The sequence below is a fragment of the Trichomycterus rosablanca genome, chromosome 17, assembly GCF_030014385.1.
Source record: "Trichomycterus rosablanca isolate fTriRos1 chromosome 17, fTriRos1.hap1, whole genome shotgun sequence".
Classification (NCBI taxonomy): domain Eukaryota; kingdom Metazoa; phylum Chordata; class Actinopteri; order Siluriformes; family Trichomycteridae; genus Trichomycterus; species Trichomycterus rosablanca.
In genome coordinates this window covers 29,400,298-29,421,183 of record NC_086004.1, presented here as the reverse complement: position 1 = coordinate 29,421,183, position 20,886 = coordinate 29,400,298, and the positions used below count along the sequence as shown (strand labels likewise).

The 20,886-nt window shown below is 41.3% G+C and overlaps 1 protein-coding gene across 3 annotated transcripts in view; it reads left to right on the top strand.

The window, feature by feature from the left end:
* lrp4 (low density lipoprotein receptor-related protein 4) overlaps positions 1-20,886 on the top strand; it is a 93,510-nt gene that overhangs the window by 51,104 nt on the left and 21,520 nt on the right. For all 3 annotated transcript variants that reach the window (XM_063013492.1, XM_063013491.1, XM_063013493.1), the window contains exons 3-21: positions 2,706-2,822; positions 5,912-6,025; positions 6,234-6,350; positions 7,732-7,860; positions 8,161-8,280; positions 8,806-8,931; positions 9,310-9,441; positions 10,017-10,151; positions 10,370-10,495; positions 10,635-10,865; positions 12,673-12,829; positions 14,056-14,273; positions 16,349-16,525; positions 17,508-17,633; positions 18,804-19,012; positions 19,134-19,215; positions 19,808-19,913; positions 20,033-20,234; positions 20,346-20,535. In XM_063013492.1, coding sequence (XP_062869562.1) covers positions 2,706-2,822; positions 5,912-6,025; positions 6,234-6,350; positions 7,732-7,860; positions 8,161-8,280; positions 8,806-8,931; positions 9,310-9,441; positions 10,017-10,151; positions 10,370-10,495; positions 10,635-10,865; positions 12,673-12,829; positions 14,056-14,273; positions 16,349-16,525; positions 17,508-17,633; positions 18,804-19,012; positions 19,134-19,215; positions 19,808-19,913; positions 20,033-20,234; positions 20,346-20,535 — 2,814 coding nt within the window. The remainder of the gene's footprint in view (positions 1-2,705; positions 2,823-5,911; positions 6,026-6,233; positions 6,351-7,731; positions 7,861-8,160; positions 8,281-8,805; positions 8,932-9,309; positions 9,442-10,016; positions 10,152-10,369; positions 10,496-10,634; positions 10,866-12,672; positions 12,830-14,055; positions 14,274-16,348; positions 16,526-17,507; positions 17,634-18,803; positions 19,013-19,133; positions 19,216-19,807; positions 19,914-20,032; positions 20,235-20,345; positions 20,536-20,886) is intronic.

Sequence of the window (20,886 nt, the reverse complement as noted above, 5' to 3'; positions counted from 1 at the left end):
CGCGCTTCGGAGACGAGCGCTCATCTGCTTATTCGAACGTCTCCGTTTTTAAAACCGTCGGCGCCCCCGGGCTGGTCGTCATGGCAACACTCAAATGTTTTTGCGCCTCGTCTTTTCTTTTCATCCGAGAAGTAAGTGTGTGTTTGTGCGTGTGTGTGTGTGTTCAGAGGACCTGGATGGATGTACGATGGTTATTCTTGCATTTTCATATTTATTTTATTTATATAATAATTTTATCTTTGAACACTAGCCATAAAAAAACAAGAACACATGACATCGCACATTTCTCATTCAGTCTTTAGTGATAAACAAACGTTTTCTTTCATCCTTTAAACCTAAAAGCTTCGTGAAGTTCGTAGGAGTTTCGTAAAGGTGCGAGGAGCCTGGTGCGCTTGGTGATACCTCCACCTGACTGTAGGGGTCACTGCTGCAGTGGCAAGGAAGCGACATCCCGTCCGTCCTTCCCTCCCACAGACACGGCCGACTGTGTCCGTCAAGCATCCTAAGCCTGAGGCCTTCGCGCCCTGTCCGGTCGTGTGTTACCGAATTGCGTCCAGGGATTCCCTGATAGCCAGACCCACTGCGACCCTGACCAGGATAAAGCGGTGATCAGAAAGCAAGGATGTTCAGGGATTTGTTTATTTTGAGCCACTTGTTTTAGTCGATTTTAATCGTTTTCTTCCTCATCAAACCGTTCAGTGAACTGGTGTGTCCTGTGTATGAGGAACTCATCATCCTGGAGGAGACCACTCCAGTCAGAAGAGAAATTTCCCACCATATGGTCTGTCAAAGTAGCTCAACATTGCAGTTCACCGACCTTTCTCCCTTTATGTAGCTGTATATCGCTTTAAAAAAACATTTTTTGTATTTATTTCATTATTTATTTTATGTGGTATAGTGTTCCTGTAGAAACTTTAATGGACGGCTTGGCTTTGATGTTGAGTTTTATGATGAGTCTTCCATCACGGTGATACGGGTGTTGAATAACTTTGTTCCTTAAGTAAATCAAATGTAATTATTTAGGTGCACGTGACACATTCTACTGTGTGTGGGTGTGTGTGTGTGTGTGTGTGTGTGTGTGTGGGTGGGTGTGGTATATGTACAGGAAGAGAAAGGACCATGAAGTAAAGAATAAAAAAAGCTACAACTATGCGTGGCGGTATGTTCACCTGTAGGGCAGATGGTACAGGTGTGGAAAACATTCCTCGCTGTCTCTCTGTCGTAAGTATGTGGACGCGTCCTGGAGATCCGCCAGCCTGAGAAGAAAAGGTGTGTTTGTTCAGGCGGCGGATCTGAAGAGAGACGAACAGAAAGAGCGAGGCGATGAAAACATGAGGATGAATACGGTCTAATTACAGCCGCGTACAGTGGGCGAGAGAGAGTGTGTGTGTGTGTGTGTGTGTGCGTGTGTGTGTTTGTGTGTGCGTGTTTGTGTGAGTGTGTATGTCGGTGTGTAAATAAAATAGCACACAACACACACACACATTGTTGATCATGTCTGAATGCATCAGGCAGTGGTAGTTCAGAGGTTAAGACACTGGACTAGTAATCAGAAGGTCGTTGGTTTAAGCCCCATCTTTGCGACAGTTGGGCCCTTGAGCAAGGCCCTTAGCCCCAGATGCTTGAATTAGGCTGTATGTTAATTGGAGGTCGCTGTGAATAAGAGCGTCTGTTAAATATTGTAATGGCATTCAGTAAATCCTACAAGGTCACCCTGAGATCCTCCTGGGGCAGCTTTAGAACCACCTGGGGCAGCTTTAGAACCACCTGGGGCAGGTTTTAGAACTCCGGCGGTTCTCATTCTGCAGTTTTTCGCTTCGTTTCTGTTTCAGTCTCTTGGTCAGCGGCCGTAACTGTAATTCTCATCAAACTGAACATATAAAATACTGCAGATTCTCTCAGAGGGACGATTAACTTCATCCTTCATACACTCCAACCACCTCCCCTGAGTGTGTGTGTGTGTGTGAGAGTGTGTGTGTGTGTGTGTGTGTGTGTGAGCGTGTGTGAGCGTGTGTGAGCGTGTGTGAGCGTGTGTGTGTGTGTGAGAGTGTGTGAGTGTGAGTGTGAGTGAGTGTGAGTGAGTGTGAGTGTGTGTAAGAGTTGCCTATAAAACACGAGTGATGGTGTGCTGTTCTGTCTTTTACGGCCGTGACATTAACACACACACACACACACGTGTAGTTAGTAACCTTCACTACACACTTCACACATCCAGAGGTGTGAAAAAGTATTCACACCCTTTCTCATGCTCTCTGTTCTTACACATTCGTACACTATATAGCCAAAAGTATTTGGACACCCGAATCAGAGCTGTTTCAAAAACAAATGGTTTTAAAATAAAGTGACCTCTGTGTGATCTATTCAGCTAGAACAACAGCCGCTCTTCTGAGAAGACCTCTCAAAAGATTGTGAAGTACGTCTGTGGGAATTTGTACCTGTTCAGTCAAAAGCCCAGTCCACAGCACCGAGATTCGAACTCTGGCCTCTGTGATGGTGGGCTAAGGTCGCGAGCCAAAAAAATGAATCACAGAGAAAAATAAGGCACTTAAACACAACACAATGAACTTGTACACGCCCCCTTGTGGAGGCTTTTCGTTACGTCTTGTAAACCACAGTGGGACCAGATTGCCACCGATTTTATTTATGAAGTATATTTAGTTTTGTTTTAATTTCTTCACTTTTGTGTCTTTTTCTTGTACCCTCAGTGTTGCCGACGTGTTCTCCTCTGGATTTCCACTGCGATAACGGGAAGTGTATCCGCCGATCGTGGGTGTGCGATGGGGATAACGACTGTGAGGACGACTCGGATGAGCAGGACTGCCGTGAGTCTTTTATTCTCGCTTTATGGTCAGGATTTCTGGCTTGTTTTTGATTCAAACCCATCAGTCTGAGGTCGCATCTCACTGTTCAGTGTTCAGAGCTCAGCTACAGTATGTGGACAAAAGTATTGGGACACCTATTAATTACTGAGCTCTGATACTTCGGACATGCCCGTTCCTATCAGACGTATAAAACCAAGGATGTAAAATAAATAAAACGCCTTGAAATATGTGGCAACAGTTTGGGGAAGGTCATTTCCCTTCCCTCCATTAAGTCTGGTCTGGAGAAACTATACTCAGCCCTGATTTTTAACCCTGCTGATTTGGAACGTTTGGAACCTTATTCTGACTAAATAGGCATAAATTCCCACAGGCGCACTCCAAAATCTTGTGTAACACCTTCCCAAATGAGAAAGGATGTCATTGGCTTAAAAATAGGGTGATTTTGGAATGGGGTTTCAGTCGGCTGCAGCTTCTTCACTTTGCGTTCAAACTTTCCTTCGATTCACGATTCTCCACCTTCTTAGTCATTTCCGATTCCCTAATGCTATTCTTCTACTGCAGAAAAGCACTGGCATCTTCTCTCGTGTGAGGTCAGACACTTCTTTACCCCAGCTAGCAGTGGATTCTCACAATGCGCTCCTACTGTACTGGTGCAGTTGCATTGACGCGTCAGCAGGAGTCGCTGTTGCCTCGCTATGAGGACAAACTCTGTCAGAGACGGTCGATTGTGTCTGTCGAGTGCCCGACCAGCCCGGTAGCACCGCTGAGACTCAAGCTCATAGCGGCTCAGAGCCGGTATATAGCAAGATCGACCATCAGAGGGCGCACTGCACTAGCGACAAGGTGCCGTGTGTCTGTGTAGACGCCCGACCGGCTGATAGCAACGCTGAGATTGGAATTCAAGAGCATGAGATGTCAGCACTGGTGGGCTAGTGTGTTTTACTGCTAATTCTACCCACATGCTCGCTGTTGTTAATAGTATAAAGCACAGGTATTTGGACCCTGGAGGCTTGCTTGAGTTAGAACTTCCTCCTCCTGCCTGGTTTCTGAAGAGGTGTAAACCAGACCGAGCACCAGCTGCTCACATCTGGACGTGGATGATGTTCGGGGTCGTCCCCCCCCCCCCCTTCCCCCAGGCTCAGCGTGTGGCCCCTGCAAACGCTTCACGTTTCCCTTGGAAATTACACCTGACTTGTGGGGAAATTTGGGCTTTGACCTTCAACCTTCTTGTTTACATTCCTGCCCCGGGTGCCTCTGGGTGCGCGTGGCCCCGGCGTGTGACCGGAGTGTGATGCGCATTCCTTCAGCGCCGGTTCCTCCTCGCTCCCGCCAAATTAGCCACATTAGTTACATGAGCTCTCGTATGGACTCGTATGTGGACGACATCCCTCACTGTGAGATAAAAGGCTTTCCACAAGATTTAGAAGTGTGCATGTGGGACGTTCTAACTAAAATAGAGCAGCGATAACTCAGTAATCAGTACGTTTCTGGTTCAAGCCCCACCACCACCACCACTGACAAGTTGCCACTGTTGTGCCCCTGATCAAAGCTCCTAACCCTCAATTGCTCAAATTGTATTTGGCCACAATTGAAAGCCGCCCTCCCTCCTCGTGGCTATAATAGGCTTTCATCGAGAGAGGATTTAAGAGTGTGCCTGTGGGACTTTGTGACCCACAAAAGAACATTTTGGAGGTCAGTGTTCCAATTCATCTGCTCAGTTAGTGGGTTTGGCCACAATTTTAAGTCGTGTTGAATAAAACCACCTGCTAAATGTTATATTACGAAAAAATAAGCTACACTACACGGCCAAAAGTATTTAGACACGCGACCATGAGCTTGTTGGACGTTCCATTTCGAAAACATATAGTATTAAAACTTTAAGATTCATATTAAATCTTTTCAGCTAGAAGAAGAACAACCACTCTCACAAGACTTTGAGGTTTATCTGTGGGAATTTGTAAATTAAATAATTAAGGCGCGTCCCGATACTTTTCACCCACATCATTCAACAGTGTCCGGTTTGTACAGAAGCTGAAGTGAAGAGACTGTCGGGGGTCGTGCTGGATAATAAATGCACACCGGCGTGTTTGTGTCTGACCTATATTTTCTGGATTTGAAGTGTAGACGCCCGAGTGTGTGTGTGTGTGTGGGTGTGTGTGTGTGTGTGGGTGTGTGGGTGTGTGTGAGGTGAGAGATTGATGAATTTTTTATTTGATGGGCTCGTAAATCGGCCGCCGGCGCCTCATCTTTATTATTTAACATTTCCCCACTTTCTCTAAATTCAGTTCAGCTAACCCAGATTTATCAGCACGGCTGGATGTGACGTGGGAGATGGATATGACGGGTTTCATATAGTCGGATTTACGAATAATAAATTTAATGAAAACATCGGCGGAAGCTAAAAATCCTTATTTATTAAATATGAGCCGTTAATAATCCATTAGATCTGCACATTTATTATAATAATAATATTAATAATAATAATATTAATAAATAACAATAATTAATAATAATAATAATAAATAATAATAAAAAAATTAAAAAAAAGTAATAATATTAATAATAACATTAATACATAATAATAATAATGTTAATAAATAATAATAATTAAATAATAATAATAATGTTAATAAATAATAATAATTAAATAATAATAATAATATTAATAAATAATAATAATTATAATAAATAATAATAATACTACTAATAAAATAATAATAATAATATTAATGAATAATAATAAAAATACTAATAGTAATAATATTAATAACAACATTTAATAAATAAAAATAATAATAATAATATTATTATAATTATAATAATTTTTCCCCCCGGACTTCCCCCTTTATCTCTTAATCTAGTCATATCCAGTTCCCCATTGTCAATTCACTGCGTCTTGCACAACCCCCAATCTCACCAATTCATCGCACACTGTGCTCTCTGTAAATCACCCACCACTCGGGCAGGAATCTCAAACAGCAGAGGTTGCAGTCAGCCTCCAGCATGAGTAATAGTGTTTGTCGTACTGTCAGTGTAAGACATGTCACCAGATCTACATGTCTCATGTGCTAATCTATCTGTGTGTGTAGCTCCTCGGGAGTGTGAGGAGGACGAATTTCACTGCCAGAACGGGTACTGCATCCGCAGCCTGTGGCACTGCGACGGCGACAACGACTGCGGTGATAACAGCGATGAGCAGTGCGGTAGGTCTTACGCCAGAAAAAGTTTGTGAACCCTTTGAAATAACTCAGATTGCTGCGTTTGTTCTACGTTCTGCGTTGTTGAACTTTGAACCTGTTTGTTTTTCGTGATCATGCGCTGGACGGTACAAAATTGGGTTTGCTGATGGTAACACTGTGTGTGTGTGTGTGTGTGTGTGTGTGTGTGTGTGTGTGTGTGTGTGTGTTGCAGATATGAGGAAGTGCTCTGATAAGGAGTTCCGCTGTTCTGATGGGAGCTGTATTGCAGAACACTGGTACTGTGACGGCGACACCGACTGTAAAGATGGAACGGACGAAGAAAACTGTCGTAAGTACCTCGAGATGTTTGTGTGTATGTGTCCCTTGTGTCCTCCAAATCTAGTCATATCCAGTTCCCCACTTGGATCTTCTTCAGCCAAAGCCGACCGAGGAGAATCATAGTCTGTCACGTGTGTGTGTGTGTGTGTGTGTTTGAGCTTTTTGTAATCCGATCTGCTCTGCATCCTTCTTTATCCTTCACACCTCTGTATATAGACGATTCGGCAGCTGTCTGTTTGTGTGCATTGCTGTGTGTGTGTGTGTGTGTGTGTGTGTTAGGAATGACAGGTATGTGTGTGTGTTAGCAGGAAGTGCTTTAACCAGCTGTCACTAATGCATGTGTTGCAAATTGCTTTTGTGTGTGTGTGTGTGTGTGTGTGTGTGTGTGTGTGTGTGTGTGTTATGCACCTGTATACGTGTGTGTGTGTGACTTGTGGTGACCTCAGTCCATTTCCAGAAGTCACCACAAGGTCGATTGTTATTTTATTTCTGTTTTTTGTGTGTCCCCGGTTTAGTGAGTGACAGATTATTTTTATTATTATTATTCTTTTTATTATTATTATTATTATTTTTATTATTTTTTTATTTTATTATCATTATTATTTTTGTTTTTACTATTATTATTATTATTATTATTATGTCTTTATTGTTATTAGTAGTATATTATTATTATTATTTTATTGTGTATTATTTTATTATTATTTTGGTACAATTATTTATAGTTTTTATGTTTATTGTTGTTGCTATTCATATTTTATTTTTGTTATTATATTACAATTATTACTGTTGGTATTAATATATTATTTTTATTGATATTATGATTATTATTGTTATTGTTTTTATATTATTATTAGTATTGTTAATACATTATTATTATTATTATATTTTTTTTATATTTTTGGTTTATTGTTATGTTATTATAATTGCTATATTATTATTATTATTGCTTTTAATTTTTATAATATTTTTTGTATATATATATATATATTTTTTAATATTTCTGTTGTTAATATTTTTTAATATTTATTGCCATTATTATTATTATTATTATTATTATTATTATTGCTATTATTATTATTATTATTAATATTTTAAATAGTATTTCTGTAATAGTGATATCAGAGTGGCGCTCAACATTATATTCCCTTTTTTTGCTAATAACACACATGAATCATTTAGCTTGGTTTTTTAATATATTGTTTATTTATTATATGTAGAATCCTCGGTGTTGTGTCAAAAACAACAGTTGTTGTGAGTGGGTGAGTGGGCGAGTGGGCGAGTGCTTCACTAAATCACTGCCTGGCATGAAGTTATTTAGCTGTATTACAGAAGTGGATGTGAAAAGCACTTTACAGATGCTAATTTGTGTGTGTGTGTGTGTGTGTTTGCAGCTGCAGATGTGATGGCAGCGACGTGCAGTGTGGAGGAGTTCCAGTGTGCGTACGGACGCTGTATACTGGACATTTACCACTGCGATGGAGACGACGACTGTGGAGACTGGTCTGACGAGTCTGACTGCTGTAAGATCGCCTCATCAAGATCAGTGATACAGACTCAAAATTCTTTTTTATTGGCTGTTAAAGTTGTGGAAAAAACACTAAATATCTCAGTGGGGCTGATATAGTTATTAATATGATTGCTTTCTTTATTTTATTAATGTATTTTTCATTAATGTTATTTTTCATTACATTTTTATTATTAGATTTTTGGCGCATATTCTGTTTTTTGATCTTTATATTATAATTGTACTATATCTGCAGTATTATTTACATAATTGTAAAACACGCAAGCATTAATTGTGTGTGTGTGTGTGTGTGTAGCCTCTCACCAGCCCTGTCGTTCGGCTGAGTTCATGTGTAACAGTGGGATGTGTATCAACGCTGGATGGAGGTGTGATGGAGAATTTGACTGTGACGACCAATCAGATGAGAACAACTGCAGTAAGTGTGTGTGTGTGTGGTCTACAGCCGATCTGATGTTGATCTGATGTGATTCCTATAACATACCTGTTCCTTACTGCTGTAGTTACTGCAATGTATGTGTGTGTGTGTGTTTGTGTATTTGTGCGTGTGTGTAAGAGAGAGAGAGCTGTGTACATATGTGTGTGGACCTTACTAGTTACTTTTGCTTTGTGTGTGTGTGTCTGTGTTTGCTCTGTAGTTACTTTTGCTGTGTGTGTGTGTGTTTATGTGTAATTTGTATATATAATGTGTGTGTGTGTCTGTGTTTGAATCTGTGTGCTCTGTAGTTACATATGCTGTGTGTGTGTGTGTGTGTGTGTGTTTGAAAAAAGATGTGTACATATGATGTGTGTGTAACTTACTAGTTACTTTTGCACTGTGAGTGTGTGAGTTCGTGAGTGTGTGATGAAATTGTATATATGATGTGTGTGTGTGTGTGTGTGTGTGTGTGTGTAATTTGTATATATATTGTGTGTTTGTGGTGTGTGTGTTAACTCGTTCCAGCCTTGGCCGTGTGTATGGCGGATCAGTTTCGCTGTGCGTCCGGTCGTTGTGTGCGGTTGTCATGGCAATGTGACGGCGAGGACGACTGTGCAGACGGCAGTGATGAAGAGGGCTGTGAGAAAAATGGTACACACACACACACACACACACACACACACACACACACACACAGGAGTAAACAAACATTAGAGCAAATGAAACTTACTCCATCATTTCTCTCTTTTTCTGTCTTCAACTTCATTTTCTCATTTTTCTTCACTCCCCCCCCCACACACACAACACACACACACACACACACACACTCCTTGATCTTCTTTGATCTTTTTACTGCCTTCTTCTCATTTTCCTTTGACTTTCCTCCCTTTCTCATCTTCGTTTTCTTCTTCTCTGATTATACTCATATTCACTTTGCTCTTCTGAACTTTTGCTTCTCACTCTTTGACTTGTTTCATCTGTTCCTCCATCTGTGTTCACTCGTTTCTCGATGTTGTTTCCTCCTCACAGCAGGCTCGGTTCCGTCCTGCGCGTCGGATCAGTTCCGGTGCGGAAACGGTCGCTGTATCGGACAGCGCAAGGTGTGTAACGACGTCAACGACTGTGAAGACGGAACCGATGAGCATCCGCACCAGGAGTGCAGTAAGAACACGTGCACACACACTTGTACAAGATCACAGCTAACGTACACACTCGCATATACAGTATACACACACTGAACGTTCACACTGCCTGACATTAGAGCCCTGAAACACTTCTGGCAGGAATAAAACCCAAGTTTATAAGATAACTGAGTCGTTTAATGTGGTAATTATAAATAAAAACACTTAAAAGAACAAATAGCACCTCGACTTCTGATCAGGGTTGCCAGATATGTGTAAAACCAGAATGAATAGAGCAGATTCATGCACTAACACACATCAATGATGCAAAATACTAATAATTTGATCTAAACAGGGACGTCTAGGAGCAGACACCTCTCACGGCTGCTCTATTATGTTTTAATGGACTGTTTTGTGTGTGAAACACATTAAAATCTGGTAGCAAATAAAATAATATATAAACAATTAAATTGCATGCATAAACAAAAGAGGCGTATACATGGCAACATGCAAATTGCAGCAATTTTACACTCAACTCAAAGCTTTCAGGTCAGAATCTGGTTGGATTGCCTGAAAATGGGCTCAAACTGTGTGTGTGTTTGTGTGTGTGTGTAGGACCCCGGTCGACAGAGGGGAACTGTAATCTCGGGAACGGTGGTTGCTCTCAGAAGTGTCAGATGTCCAGAGGTTTGGTCCAGTGTAGCTGTCACTCCGGGTACAGACTCCGGGAGGACGGCAAGACCTGCCAAGGTGAGACAACACTGACCCACAGTGACCCTGACCAGAATTAAGCAGCTGTATAAGAACAGTAAAAATCAGATGGAGAGATATAACAACACACTTTGGCCATTTTTAACCAATCAGATTGCGTGATCAGAAGTATTTGATGTTTGAATACATTAGGAAGCACATGGGTTTGGGTTTTGAGTTTTGTGAAAGAACCTTAAAGCTGATGTGGACTGTTCCAGATGTGGATGAGTGTGCAGAAGACGGCTACTGCAGTCAGGGCTGTTCTAACACCGAGGGGGGGTTCCAGTGCTGGTGTGTTCAGGGCTACGAGCTCAGACCCGACAAGCGCAGCTGTAAAGCTCTCGGTGAGTCCAACACACACACCTTTCTGCTTACTGCTCCTCATTGGTCATCTCTGTAAAAGTGGGCGGGATCAACAGGTGGGATGCACCTGATCGTTCCTATGAGACTTCATTTCTCTCTCTCTCTCTCTCTCTCTCTCAGGTCCTGAGCCGGTCCTGCTCTTCGCTAACCGGATCGATATCCGGCAGGTCCTGCCGCACCGCTCCGAGTACACCCTGTTATTAAATAATCTGGAGAACGCCATCGCTCTGGATTTCCACCACAGTAATGAACTGGTCTTCTGGTCTGACGTTACGCTCGACCGGATCATGAAGGCTAACCTGAACGGCAGCAACGTTGAGGAAGTGGTGTCCACCGGCCTCGAGAGTCCAGGTACGATAACATAAACACTCGCATCTTCTAAACAAATACTAACCCGGAAGGTCATTTCAGTGTTGCCGAATAACTAAAGGGGCGAGTTGGTGGCACAGCATTGTAGGTGCCACATACCACACATGTCCTGGGGACCAGGGTTCCATCCTCACCTCTTTTTACTGTCTGTAAAAAGTTTATTATTATATCAGAATAATAATATATTAATAATATGAATACCATTCATATTTTTGTAGTAATACGATATTATAATTATGATATTGTTATTATTTTCATTATAATTATTATTATCAATATTATTTGTATTATTAAAATTATTCTCAGCAATATTGTTGTTATTATTATCAATAAAATTATTGTCATTATTATAATTATCAAAATTATTATTACTCTTACTATTATTAGTATTATTATTATTATTAGTATGCTATTATTATTATTTTATATTATTATTAGTATTATTATTAGTAGTATGCTATTATTATTGTTTTATATTATTATTATTATTATTTAAACCAATATCATTATTATTATTATTATTATTAGTATTATACATTTTATTATTACTATTATTATTATTATAAGTAGAATGTCATCATTATTATTATTTTATATTATTATTATTATCATTTTTATTATCATTAGTATTATTATCATAATTAGTATTATCATTTTGATTATTATTATTATAATTATTATTATTATCATTTTTATTATTATTATTATTTTATATTATTATTATTATTATTTTTATTTTATTATTATTTTATATTATTATTATTATTATTATTATCATTATCATTGTTATTATTATTATTATCATTATTATCATTATTATTGTTATTATTATTTTATATCATTATTATTATTATTATTATTATCATTATTATTTTATATCCTTAATATTATTATCATTATTATTATTATTTTATATAATTGTTGTTATAATTATTATTATTATTATCATTATTATTATTATTATTGTTATTATTTGTGTGCTTGGTTGACACAGTGGTCTGTTACATTAGCCCTTTACCCCTGAGACAGGTTTGAATCTTGGCTGTGCTATCAGCCACCTGGACATCTTTGCTGTGTCTTGGTGGTTGGCACCCTGTCCAGCATGTTCCTGTTGTTACCGTCCCATAATTCTATAGACACATTCCTGGCTCAGTGGTTAAGGTACTGGACTAGTGATCAGGAAGTTGCCAAGTTATCACTGTTGGGCCCTTGAGCAGGGCTCTTAACCCTCAGTTGCTTGCATGTTATTCAGTCATAACTGTAAGTGACTTTGGATAAAAGCATCCGCTAAATGCCGCCAATGTAAATAAAATGATTTGAATGTTTATAAACCTTCTTTGAAGGGGACACACTGTTTTGGGTCATTAGCGGGCGTGTTTGGGATCTGTATGCAGGATGCGTGCGTGTGTCCTTGAGGCGTGTTTATTATTGTTAATCTGAGAATCAAAGCTGCTTCACCAGCCAGTCAGGACCCAGTTCAGCAGGAACGGAGTGAGATTAACCATAATCAAACCAGACCAGCATCAAACCCAGAGAAAACCAAACCACACGGGCACAGAGCAAAGACAGTTTAGAACCTAGAATTATACAGTTTAGAAACTCTGAACATTCAAAAGACGAGGCAGCCACAGAGGGTGTAAACACACGGAGACAGGAAACGAGCAGCACGTGAAAACAATCACTGACTGACCACCAATCACCCGGAGGAGAATGGCGCAGGAAGCTATGACCATATAAGGAAACAAACGTGCCAGATACGACGGCTGATGCGCACTTTCTGTGTCTGCAGGTGGGTTGGCGATCGACTGGATCCATGATAAACTCTACTGGACGGATTCAGGGACGTCACGCATCGAGGTGGCGAATCTGGATGGTTCTCATCGGAAGGTTCTCATCTGGCAGAGTATGGAGAAACCCCGCGCCATCGCTCTACACCCCATCGAAGGGTAAAACACCACAAACACACCCTAATCTGACAGACTAGTGGACACTTAAATTAGACTAATTACACTAACCTGGGGTCTAGGGTTCGAATCCCCAGCGATGCTGTTGTCAGTCACAAGTGATATACTCTACCAATCCAGCTCAGTGGTTAAGGTACTAGACTAGTAATCAGAAGGTTGCCGGTTCAAGCCCCACCACCGCTGATAACCCTCAATTACTCAAACTGTATTTAGTCATAACTAGGGCCCTACTAATTTCACAGACTCACTGCCACATTTCACATCAGTCATTAAATTACACTCATAAATTAAATAATAGAATACATAGAAGTTACGATACACAGCACAGCTCCCTTAATAGTTAAATGTAAACCTAGAACATCCAGCGACGGTGCAAGTTACCTAAGTCGTGTTTTTAGCCGCTTTACTTCCACATCTTGAACATTTTGACTAAGCGATTGCTAACTGACTTGCCGTAGGATTGCTAGGACGCCTCATAGCGCAGATTAACCAGTAAACTTGAGGCACTTGAACGCTACACAAATAAAAAATGTTGAATCAGAATCTTTATTTTGCCAAGTACCAGGTGTACAAGGAATTTCTTTTGGTGCAGGTGTCAACATATAAACATCTAATTAAATAATAGAAAGTTGTACTATATATAAACATATAATAAAATATATAGCTGCAATAACAACAGTATAGCATCTAGGGTTAGTTGAAGTCCATGTGCAATTGTTAAAGCAGAGGAATGTGGGATAAGTCCTTGTGGGAGAAGTCCTTGTTGAGTATGGTGATGGCCTGTGGAAAGAAGCTGTGGAGGTGACGGTTGGTCCGAGTCTTTAAGGCTCTCGCTCTCAGTCTCTGCTGGGATGTAAACCGCTGGAATAATGAGTGACCTGGGTGTGAGGAGTCTGCCATGATCTTTCCTGCCCTCTTCCTCATTCTAGAGGAGTACAGAAATCACTACTAACACAGTTTAAATTTCACAGCAAATTATATTAATATTCCATTTTCATGGCCGTGAATTATGTAGGGCCATTATGTTAGTCATAACTGTAAGTCGCTACAGCGTCTGTGAAATGCCACAGATGTAAATCCGAAAAAATAAGTAAAATCTGCAAAAGTTAATGCAGTTTGTGTTGGTCTGCTTCCCCCAGAGAACAAACATTTCTCTCCAGACAGTGTACACCACCAGAATGATTCTTAACTTGTCTCTTTGTGTTCAGGAAAATATACTGGACGGACTGGGGAAACACACCACGCATCGAATACGCCAACATGGACGGCACGGGCCGCAAGATCATCGCCGATACCGACCTGTTCTGGCCCAACGGACTGACCATCGATTACGCCGGTCATCGCATGTACTGGGTGGATGCCAAGCACCACGTCATCGAAAGAGCCGACCTGGACGGGAAGAACCGCAAAGCCGTCATCAGCCAGGGTAAAAAATTATGATTTCTTTATTAGAAATGATTACGATGCTTCTTCCTCTTAGAAAAATGTAGAAAAAATGATTTTGTGAGGTTTTGCTTTGAAGGATTAATAAATTGCTTTATAGAGAAGCACCTTCAAACTTTGACCCTTGAGATTTTCAGTCATTAGAGCAGAAATAGAAGCATTTCTTTGCTTCCCACCCCCCTTCCTAAAGTCACTGGCCGAGTCTCTATGTGTTTGCACTATCTGCCCTGTCTGACCAGTCACTATAATCTAATTATAGAAACACACACACACACACACACACACACACACACACACACACACTGCAGGCTCTGGTTACCCGATTTAGCAAAACATTCATGTAATCACATTCATAAATGTTACACAGAGGAAATTCAGTTTTCATCAGCCAGAGTTTCCTAGACTTCACTCTGTGTTTCTGGCACTCAGGAATCCCACAGCGTCGTCTAGACACATTCCATATCACACACACACACACACACACACACACACACACACACACACACACACACACACACACACACACACACACACACACACTGTGTTAGTACAAGTCCCAGTCTCCTCACAGATTTGAATGTCTGTGCTGCTAGTTTATTACAGCAGTAGTTAATCCTCACTTTCTTTATCAGCTCACATTTAAATTAATCATTACGAACTTTTCACTACTAAAGAGTATTTTGTTCAATAAATAAAGAGACAAATATTTTTAATTGATTTATAAAGAAAGAAACCCATTAATAAACAGGTCTCTTTCTTGTCTTGGTCTCATTCTAGTCTGTTTGGGTTTTGTTCTTGTCTTAGTCTCAGTCTTGTCTTAGTCTTGACCTGTTTGAATCTCACTTTTATCTTGGTCTCGACCCGTTTGGGTCTCATTCTTGTCTTGGTCTCAGTCTATTTGGGTCTCGTTCTTGTCTTGGTTCTGGTTTGTTTGGGTTTTGTTCTCGTCTTGGTCTTGACCTGTTCGGATCTTGTTCTTGTCCTGGTCTTGGCCCGTTAGGCTCTCATTTTTGTCTTGGTCTCGACCTGTTTGGGTCTTGTTCTTGTTTTGGTCTTGGCCTTCTTGGGTCTAAGTCTTGTCTTGGTCTCAACCTGTTTGGATCTTGCTTTTGTCTTAGTCTCGACCTGTTTGGATCTTGTTCTTTTCTTGGTTTCGTACTGTTTGGGTCTTGTTTTCGTCTTGGTCTTGACCTGTTTGGGTCTTGTTCTTGTTTTCGTCTCAACCTGTTCAGGTCTCGTTTTTGTCCTAGTCTCAACCTATTTGGGTCTTATTCTTGTCCTGGCCTTGGCCCGTTGGGCTCTTGTTCTTGTCTTGGTCTCTGCCTGTTTGAGTCTCGTTCTTGTCTTGGATTTGACCTGTTTTGGTCTTGTCTTGGTCTCAACCTGTTTGGGTCTCACTCTTGTCCTGGTCTCTGTTGGGGTCTCACTGTTGTTTTGATCTTGCCCCATTTGGCTGTAAATCTTGTCTTGGTCTCGACATGTTCCAGTCTTGTTTTCTTTTGGTCTCGGCCCGTTTGGGTCTCGTTCATGTCCTGGTCCTGACTGGGACGTTGTTATAAACTGGTTTGAAGTGTGTGTATGTATGTATTACGATATAAAACATCTAGAAGACGACTGTAGTTTTACTGTGTGTGTGTGTGTGTTAGTGGGTGGCCAGCTTTCTAACACACCTGTGTGCAGGTACGGATTTTTTTCCCTCAAGCTGCACATCCAGCTGCAAATCAAATAAAAGCAAAAATGCACCGAGGAATAAAAGTAAAGCGATTTGAAGAGAGATGGGAGGATAAAGCGAGTGTGCACCCGCAGTAATAAGAGATACAAAAAGAGGGAGCGCTCATGTTTAGCCATGCATCACGTTCCTCACTGATAAGATCAGACTGCAGGAACCTTTACACATCTGGGGTGAACAGAAGTGAGAGAGAGAGAAAACAAAAATGCCTGAAAGATTTTCACACGTCTTTATTGACTTCATTTGTCTGAAATGACGTTTTAAACTGAGATCTTAAAGTGTCATGAACGTGTACTTTTAATAATTAAAATAATAATTGTTTAATGCAGGTCTCCCTCACCCGTTTGCCATCACCGTGTTCGAGGACAGTCTGTACTGGACCGACTGGCACACCAAGAGCATCAACAGTGCCAACAAGTTTACGGGCAAGAACCAGGAGATCATCCGGAACAAACTGCACTTCCCCATGGATATCCACACCCTGCACCCTCAGAGACAGCCCGCAGGTAAAACGCTCACACCGCACCAGCGCATTCAACTCCTTTTTCAACCTGCTGCCTCTCAGCTTTTCAAAATAAACTGCAGATGAAAAATAATAAAAAATAATAATATGTTACTATACTATACCATCCAATAAATATTGCTATTGTTTATATTTACGAATTGGGACACAGCCGTGAACTAGTAAGAATGTATGCGCATCAGTTCATTATTTAATTAAATATTCAGACAGTTTTTGTCCTTGTTTGTCTTTAACAATGGTAATGAATAATAAAACTGTTCCAATCCTGGTCCTGGGTTCGATTCCCTCGTGTGGAGTTTGCATGTTCTCCCCATGTCTGTGTGAACTTGAACTGATGAATCATTTACATTTAAATTTTCAGCATATAGCGGACGCTTTTATCCAAAGCGACTTACAGTACTGTGACAGTACAGTATATTGTCTCAGCAATTAAGGGTTAAGGGCCTTGCTCAAGGGCCCAACAGTGGCAACCTGGCAGTGGTGGAACTTAAACTGGCAACCTTTTGATTACTAGTCCAGTACCTTAACCACTAGGCTACAACTGCCCTAAACATCAGCATTTAGGAGACACTTTGATCCAAAGCGACTTGAGAGTTAAGGGCCTTGCTCAAGGGCCCAACAGTGGCAAACCGGGCAGAGGTGGGGCTTGAATTACTTGTCTGTAACTACCTGTCCTGTCATAAACCAAAGTGGAAAACATCACCTTTAAATTCTAATAAATAAATAATAAATAAATAAGATTTCTTGATTACATTTTAATATCGGTACTGGAAACGATATATAATTTCTTTACATTTTAAATCTATCTTCAGTCCATATTATTTCCCTCTTTTTACAGTACATTATATGAAAATGAAACATGTATTAAAATGCACTTATATGATTTTTCAGATTTGTGTGAGTGCAGTTTCTTTGTTTCCGTCCCTGACCTGAATCCTCATCGTACCTCTTGTGCTTGTGTGCAGGTGGACGTAATCGCTGCGGCACTAATAACGGAGGCTGTAGTCACCTGTGCCTCCCGAATAGTAAGTCCTATTCCTGCGATTGTCCCACCGGATTCAAGAAAGTGGATCAGCACAACTGCGCCCCCAGTAAGTCCTCACAGCTTCATCACCTTCACCTTTAATCATACAGTTAATTTATTCATCAGGATTCGACTACTGAAGTGGTCGTTCTGAATTCGGGCCTAGTGGACCTAGTCATTAGGGGGGGGACACATCAGCGCACCATTAGTGCCGCTGTCAAGCCTAAAGTATTTGGACACCTGACCATGAGCTTGTCGGACATCCCATTTTCAAAACAGATGCTCTTCTGAAAAAGCTTCTCACTAGACTTTGAAGTGTGTCTGTGGGAATTTGTGCCCATTAAGTAAAAAAAAGGACTGCATTTGTATGGGCGGGTATATACACTACATAGCCAGAAGTACTGTATGTAGACACCCCTCCTAATATTTAAATTTAGTTCTTTCTTCCATGTCCATGTTCGTTTCTAACCTGCGTAAAAATAATATAAGGTTAATTATATGATTCTAACATTGTGGCAGCAGTTTGGGGAAGTCCCTTTTCTTTCCCTTTCAGCATGATTACACCTCAAGCACAAATCAAGCTCTATAAAGACACAGTTAGACTAGTCGTGTGCAAAGAAGCTCCAGTTGCTCTACATTTACATTTTCCAGACGCTTTTATCCAAAGCGAGTTACAGGACTGTGACAGTATAGTGTCTAAGCAATTGAGGGTTAAGGGCCTTGCTCAAGGGCCCAACAGTGGCAGCCTGACAGTCATGGGGCTTAAACCGGTGACCTTTTGATTACTAGTCCAGTACCGCTCTGCACAGAGCCCTGGTGAACACTCAACCCAACCCAACCCAACCCAACCCAATGCTTTTGGGATGCTGGAAGGCCTCCTCTTATCTTCCAGCATCAGTGCCTGACCTCAGTGACTGTATTGACTAAATGGGCTCAAATTCCCACAGTCACACTCTAAAGCCTTGTAGAAAAGCTTCCCGGAAAAGTAGATGATACTACAGCAACAGAAAGAGGGAGAGATTCAATATAAATGCAGATAGTTTTTGGAATTTATGTCACACAAGCTCGTGGTCAGGTGTCCCAATGCTTTAATAGTGGTGCAAGATTAGCATGATAGTAATGTTGGTTAGTGTAAAGTTTAAATGTATTTTGCTTGTGTGTGTGTGTGTGTGTTTGCATTGAATTTCTGCCATTGGTATCTGAAATGCTCACAGGAGCCCTCTCGGTCTTTGATCAGGTCTTGACAAGTTCCTGCTTTTTGCCCGAAGGACGGACATCCGTCGGATCAGCTTCGACACCGAGGACAAATCGGACTACGTCGTCTCGCTGGCGGACGTCCGTAACGCCGTGGCTCTGGACTGGGACGCCAGGGATGAAAAGATTTACTGGACCGACGTCACCACCGACTCCATCAATCGCGCTCTGTGGAACGGATCCGAGCAGGAGGTCAGTGAGGTTCACCTGAGACGCACCTTGTTTTTAATTCATGTGTTTCAGCCACAGCATTTGCTAATAAATGTAATAAATCAGTTATATTATTAGAATCATACGTTTCCTGTTCTTTCAGGTGGTGGTGGATACCAGTTTGGAAAGTCCTGCTGGTCTTGCTATTGACTGGCTCACTCACAAACTCTACTGGACTGATGCAGGTACTGAATGTGTCTCTAATATAATAATCGCTCATATTTCTCATGTAAAAATCAGATAACGCCTAAAAATTTGGACCAGCTTTGTCGGCTTGGGCATTTAGGCTGGTACCTAAGAAGTAAGTCCTGACCTCAGCCCCACTTACCATGGTAACCAGCTCTGGAATGAACTGGAACATCGACATCAGCGCCCAGCCATACGAATGCTGACTAAATGGGCACAAATTCTCACAGACATACTTTGAAGTCTTGTGAGAAGCCTTCTCAGAAGAGCGGCTGTTGTTCTAGGTGAAAAGATCACAGAGACTGCTATAATTTAACAGCAACAAGGTCAGGGTCAGGTGTCTAAATACTTTTGGCCATATTGTGTATGTGAGAAAGAGAATGTAAAATACTTACTGGTTTAGGCACCAGTGCAAGCGGTGGAGATATTTGCCAGGTATAGCGTGTTCCTCCATTCGTCTGAGTCCCCCAACCTAGTCGATGTAAAGGAGTGTCTGGCAGCTTGATGTATGAGGATGCACAAGAGTCAGAAAGGGAATTAGATTCATCCAAATTCAGGGGAAATGCAAAGTGAATGTTTTGTCTTCATCAGGGACGGATCGTATCGAGGTTTCCAACGCTGATGGCAGCATGCGCACGGTGCTCATTTGGGAGAATCTGGATCGACCTCGAGACATTGTGGTGGATCCCATCGGGGGGTGAGCCAACAAAATACTGACCGGATGTTTTTTTTTGGAGGGACAGTGAGGAGTCCAGCTGTGATTTGCTGTGATTAAATTGCGCTTTTTTTATTTATTTTTATTTTTTATTTTTTTAGGTTCATGTACTGGACAGATTGGGGTGCAAATCCCAAAATCGAGCGAGCCGGGATGGACGCCTCCAGTCGTGTGGTCATCATCTCCACCAATCTGACGTGGCCCAACGGGTTAGCCATCGATTACGAGACTCAGAGGCTTTACTGGGCCGACGCTGGGATGAAAACGATCGAGTTCGGCAACTTCGACGGATCCAACAGACAGGTGAGTACCCATCATCACGTGCTAATCCCATACCTGGATTAATTCTGATTATTTATTAGTAAGCTTTTGTTACCCAAAACAAGACGATGAGGAGATTTTTTTATCGTTAAGGTTCTGATTGGCACCCAGTTGCCGCACCCGTTCGGCCTGACACTTTACGAAGACAAGATCTACTGGACGGACTGGCAGTCGAAGAGCATCCAGAGCGCCGATAAGCTCACGGGTTTAGGACGGAGCACGTTAGCATCCAACCTGGAGAACCTGATGGACATTCACATGTTCCACAGACACCGAGAATCAGGTCAGCACCACAAAACGGTTATTTTATCTACACTCTACACTGGATTCTACAGAACTGGGACTGCAGACAGTCTGGTACCCAGTCTGGTGTGAGTCTAAGACCCTGATTAGTGATTATATGACTCTCAGAGTGAGTATAGGACCCCGAGAGCGAGTGTAGGACCCTGATTAGTGATTATATGACTCTGAGAGCGAGTGTAGGAGCCTGATTAGTGATTATATAACTCTGAGAGCGAGTGTAGGACCCTGAGTGTGAGTGTAGAACCCTGATTAGTGATTATATAACTCTGAGAGCAAGTGTAGGACCCGGGGGGTGAGTGTAGGACCCTGATTAGTGATTATATGACTCTGA